Consider the following 5,146-nt stretch of genomic DNA (forward strand, 5'->3'; position numbering starts at 1 on the left):
ATGTTTTTCTGTAATTCATCCAACAACAATATCATAAAGTGTTGCTTTTGTTTACTGAAATAATGTGGTTTACAGGGTGATTAAGTGTAATGATTTATTTGGTTTTTAATTTTTCCATTTTGGTAGTACGACCCAGTGGTAGTACAAGAAGCCTAAAACTCGGGTGTTATATTTAAACTATTTGAAGCATACTTTTGGTGAAAATATCTAAGATGACGGTAGTGATGACGAAAACGTGTATGCTTTAAAATGATAATTTAATTGTTTACGAAAGGAGAAGGTGGAAAGAAGAAATGGATGATTATTTAAATGGGAGGACTATTATTTTTGCAACCTACGAGATAACAAAGTTTATCATCAAACATTGAGTCTGATTCATTAACGAGTCAGAAGCTGTTCCCTCTCAAACTCACATGTCTAGAATCGTTGAACCCAACCAATCCATTAACCAATGAGGCCTCTGCTCCACAAAAGTACATATCACCTATTATTATATTAATATGATAAGATACGATGTTTTTAGTTTTAATTAAGATTGTGATTATGCAGTTACTTTAGTTTTTTGTCGTAAAGGTTAAAAAAGTGAGAAGGGTTAAAGTGTTAAACCCCCTGAAAAACCCTTGGCCATTATGCCCTTTTGGTGGCTTCTTTTTCTCTCTCTCACTCCATGTATCAGTGTCCTTTTGGAGCTTTAGACGAACAATGATAGGTCCCTCTCATAATAATGGCATTGTCTGACTGCTTTTGGCCGAGAGAACTGATTCAAAGGACACCGTTGATGGAGACTATTCATCACCATCCGATGATATTTCCAAGACACCAGAAAATAAACCATTTTGTATCTCTGCATATCCACCTTCACCTCCACCCTACTCCTCCTATCGATATATATAAAAATTCCTCATTCCTAATATTATTTTGTTCAACTTTTTTTCCTCGTTTAAGCTTTACCTAGATTTGTCTCAACGTTTTTTGTCAAGCTAAACAACCCCCCATTGCCCTTCTAAGCCACCAAAGGTAGCATCTTTCCTTGGAAAAGTTTTTAAGACCAATCCCAATCCAAAGAGAAATAAGGAACAAATTGACAACCATGTGTAGGTGATAGCAATACATCCCAAATTAAGAAACGAATAGGTGCTGTCATAAATACCACAACGCAGAAAAGCAATAAATCAGAGTTATACAAGATCATAAAATTTTAGTCAGAGCCCAGAATATCTAGTTAAAGATTTCGTCCGTTTGTTAGTTTGACTGACCCAGACCAAGACCAGTAATAAGTACCCAATTTGGATTGTTTCTCTTTTTTCTTTCATCCTTTCTTTTCACCTCAACAGTTAACAAGTTATGGTCTTGTATGGCCTTCCTAAAGGAGGTTGCTGGGTTGGACATGGACACGGCCTAACACCGCAACCATTTTTACATGCTAAGAAAAGAAAATAAATATTTTTTTTGGGGGTGATATTCTTAGGGAGCAGATTATGATCATTTGAATGAAACTGGGTGGGCAGAAAATTTCTATATAGGGTCATGAAGGTCTCATGAGAGTGTGGAACCCATTTTTCTGCAGCCAACCTTGAGAAGAGGGTCTTATCTGTTGTGGGAATCCTGATGATGCTGCAGCAGTTGCTAAATAATGTGGAGGCCCGGATTGCCACTGTTGTTGATCGGCCATTGACAATGAAAGATCACTTCCAATACGGCCTCCAATGCTGCTGCTGCTGCTGGGAAACTACATTTAATAAATAAATTATAAATAAATAAATAAATGGGCTGACAACTCCAATACTAAAAATGTGTCTCAATGGTAATAATAGTGGGGGCTCGTGTTTCTATATTTTCTGATCTCTATTTAATGTATGAGCTAAAATAAATTAATTGAAGAGATACCCACATGAAAATTTGGTGGGTGAATGGGAGCAAAATTTTGAAGCATTTGAGACTCTCCTCCGGGAGACCTGTAGGGACCATATCTTTGCATTTCACTGGAAGCTGGACAATGAAGGTGCGTTTGACTTAGCATCCTCAATGCTTCACTCTCCCCGTGCACTTCCCTTCCCTGTGTGTCCTTGTTCCCTCTATTACATGGTTTTGGCAGTATATTCACCAGCTGAACCAAAATTTAACACACTAATCAAAACCAATCCACCGTAACTAAATATTATAATAATAATAACCATCCACCAACCTTGGGCTTGCTTCCCCCATTTCTCCAATTAGACTCAGGTGCCCCCTGTTGATCATGATTTCCACCATTGCTCCCGTGATGATGATTCCCCAACGCTTGGTTACTGCCACCCTTCGAACTTGAATTACCCAAACTTAAATCCAGATTGTGATCTGCACCGTTCCCTGTGGATTCTGCTCCTTCATATATACATACAAACATACACACCATTCATTGATAACACATAAACACCATTATCGGAAAAATAAAACTTTTAGTCCATTACTTACCGGAGTTAAGCTCGTTCTCGTAGATGCTGGGATCAAAATTGGTTACGGCCTCTTTGCCGTTGCATTTGATGGCTGCTTTGTCATAAGCCCTATAGGAAAAACGTGCGATTGAATTAAAACCCTAATGATGATTAATAGTTTAATATTCTTCGCTAGAGATGGGCAATCTAGAAAATGGAAGGAGAAAAGGAAAACAATTAATAACGACGTGAGTGACCAAAACAAGATAGTAGTAGTTTACTTTGCAGCTTCAATCTCGGTGTCAAAGAGACCCAAATAAACGTACCTGATGAATCAAACGAGTTAATCTTAGTGATGAGAAAGATAAGAAATTTAGATTGTTTAGCATGAAGGAAGAAGGAGAAAATCTAGAAAAAGAAAAAGGAGAAAAAGAAAAAGAAGGCATACTTTTTCCCTAAAAATTGACCCATTCGAGCTTCCCATCTTCCACACTTGTGCAAAGTTACACCTCTATATTTGGAGCTTCCCCTCGGAAATCCAGTGCTTTGTCGGCGAAGCACGTGGACGAACTCTTCCTTGGTAAGATTGCTCATCTATTAACATCGAATACGACCAAATCACGAGAATAATTCGAGATGGGAGAAATAACAGTAACCGCAGGAGATAAGGTGTATTCTACGAGAATGAATGTTGAAGATAAGATAACATGGACGGAATAAAATAAAATCTGCAAAGGATCACCTGCTTCAAGTCGTCTTCATAATCTTCAATATTGAAGTTTATGTCGGCCTCCACTCCTCGGAACTTGATGGCCGCACGATCATAGGCACTGCAAAGAGAGACGAAATAGAGGTTTTTCTTTGAGGCTCACATTTTCCACAACGAAATGTGATTTATATTTGATTCGGTTCAAGACATAGAAAAAGTTATATTACAAGCTTGGTAAACTAGAGGAGGGGGCAAGGGCTCACCGAGCAGCCGCATGTGCTGTGTCAAATCCACCTAGACAAATTTACCCAGACAAAACCATCAAGTCAGTCACCACAATAAAATTTCCCCCCCACACACACACAACACACTCACTCTTGTCTCTACCACATCATAGCCGAGACAAAAAACACAAAAGAAGAAAAAAAAAAACGTTTTAGCCGCTTAAAACAAGATTTAGGGAAAATAACTGCCACACTCCACACACACACACAATCATTGTTATCGTTATGCTTACCTAGATACACTTGTTTTCCACAATCCCTGCAATACCACGGACACAAACAGAACCGAAAACAATCAAATTTTGATGCTGAGAAAAGGCCAATTTTTTTTAGGACTTCAGGTACACATTTTTTTTTTTTTTTTGTGAAATGGAAAGCACTAACCATATATGAGACTCCCACCGACCCGTTCTTCTGTAAAAGGTGACTCCTCTATACTGAGAACTTCTTGACCTTGGTCCTCGGCGACTCTTCTTCATAGGCTGAGAGACTTCCACTGACTTTCCAGCACCAAGTGCTTCTGATTGGCAAAATTTCACACCAACCCAGTGAGCTCTGGGGAAGGTGGAGCTTCCACCACCCGATGCAACCGCCACGTCAGCCTCCTCGACCGGAAAAAACTGTCTTGTCACGGGTGGGTGGTCACTGTCCATGGACTCAGAATCTTCGGTGACAGAGAAGCCGAAAATCTTGCTGCTTCGCTTCTTCATGCTTCTTCTGCCACCTTCCTCGTCTTCGTCCTCGTCCTCCTCCTCCTCTTCTGATCCGTCCTCGATTACCACAGCCGAAGAGCTGGAATTGGAAACAGATCCAACCCTTTTGCCTTTGATGTTGTCATCGTCCCCGTAGATGGAAGTCTTGAGGGAAGAACAGCCTTCGGATTCCTCGTCCTTCCTCTGATCGGGTGAGTAATTGAGATCCCACATTCTAACATTAACGGAAAGTAGCGAGACGGGTGTGTGGTGTTCAGTCTCACATGAAAAGACCAAACCTTTGTGTTGCCCGTTTATTTAAATTTTAATTTGGGGTGGCTGGAGCAGAAGAAATTGAAACTGCGTGCGTGTGTGTTGTCGCGGTTTGAGAATAAAATAATGGAGATGCGAAAAAGGGAGAAGTGGTGGAGGTAGCGAGGTTGGGAATTCAGAGAAGAAAATCAAACCTAGGACGAGTGAAGAGAGAGAGAGAAAGAGGTAGGTGTTGCAAAAATGTAGTAAAGGAGATGTTCAAAGATCTTTGTATTCCCCAACTGCCCAATACAGCATAGACGAGGCCAGTTTGAGCAAGCTTAGACGAAAGCATCTCACCCTCTCCTTAACACCCTTCCTTTCTTCTCTCTCTAACCACTTGCTTCTCTCTTTTCTTTTCAATGACTCATAATTTCATTCTCTCTCCATCTCTAGATTGTCCTTTTTCTTGTCATTCGTCACTCTCGAAAAAACAAATATTTCTATTTCTGTTTTCTTTATTATTATTTCCTGTAATTCACACCTTTCTTTTTTATTTTTACTGTTTTTCTGTATTTATTAGAGAGATAAATAGGTGTTGAGAGAATTGGGAAAGAAAGAACCATCTCTTTCTTAAACAACTTTCCCACGTTAACCAAATCGAAAAGCATCCGGGGGTGTCTTTCTGGCTCCTAATTACCCAGTAATGGAAATAGACAGCGCAAGGAGTCCTAAAGAAAGATAATTACTCAAAAATAGCTTTTGTTAGCTTGTAATCGCTAATGATTTCGCAAG

The 5,146-nt window shown here is 39.6% G+C and overlaps 1 protein-coding gene across 3 annotated transcripts; it reads right to left on the reverse strand.

Moving 5' to 3' along the window:
- Nucleotides 1-1,119: 1,119 nt before the first annotated feature.
- On the reverse strand, nucleotides 1,120-4,756 carry LOC114178156 (AP2-like ethylene-responsive transcription factor TOE3). Of its 3 annotated transcripts, none has more exons than XM_028063904.1 (10): nucleotides 3,792-4,756; nucleotides 3,641-3,666; nucleotides 3,387-3,417; nucleotides 3,157-3,244; nucleotides 2,863-3,008; nucleotides 2,696-2,740; nucleotides 2,455-2,543; nucleotides 2,186-2,364; nucleotides 1,892-2,107; nucleotides 1,120-1,718 (listed from the first exon to the last, which is right to left on the reverse strand). In XM_028063904.1, exons 1-10 carry the CDS (start codon nucleotides 4,331-4,333, stop codon nucleotides 1,686-1,688), a joined length of 1,395 nt encoding a protein of 464 aa, XP_027919705.1. In that variant the 5' UTR covers nucleotides 4,334-4,756; the 3' UTR covers nucleotides 1,120-1,685. The 3 variants fall into 3 exon arrangements, with proteins under 3 accessions (XP_027919705.1, XP_027919703.1, XP_027919704.1); XM_028063902.1 differs by having other exon boundaries at nucleotides 1,120-1,729; nucleotides 3,792-4,754; XM_028063903.1 differs by having other exon boundaries at nucleotides 1,120-1,729; nucleotides 2,186-2,358; nucleotides 3,792-4,753.
- Nucleotides 4,757-5,146: the final 390 nt, after the last annotated feature.

The sequence above is a fragment of the Vigna unguiculata genome, chromosome 3, assembly GCF_004118075.2.
Source record: "Vigna unguiculata cultivar IT97K-499-35 chromosome 3, ASM411807v1, whole genome shotgun sequence".
In the NCBI taxonomy this organism is placed as follows: domain Eukaryota; kingdom Viridiplantae; phylum Streptophyta; class Magnoliopsida; order Fabales; family Fabaceae; genus Vigna; species Vigna unguiculata.

What these genes read in the sequence shown, in the direction of transcription:
- LOC114178156 (XM_028063902.1), bottom strand. Translation starts at nt 4,333, where the DNA reads ATGTGGGATCTCAATTACTCACCCGATCAGAGGAAGGACGAGGAATCC. An exon ending in CGGTGGGAGTCTCATATATG is followed by an intron (nt 3,667 to 3,791) that starts GTTAGTGCTTTC and finishes GTGGTATTGCAG; the next exon opens with GGATTGTGGAAAACAAGTGT. An exon ending in GGTCAATTTTTAGGGAAAAA is followed by an intron (nt 2,741 to 2,862) that starts GTATGCCTTCTT and finishes TTGATTCATCAG; the next exon opens with GTACGTTTATTTGGGTCTCT.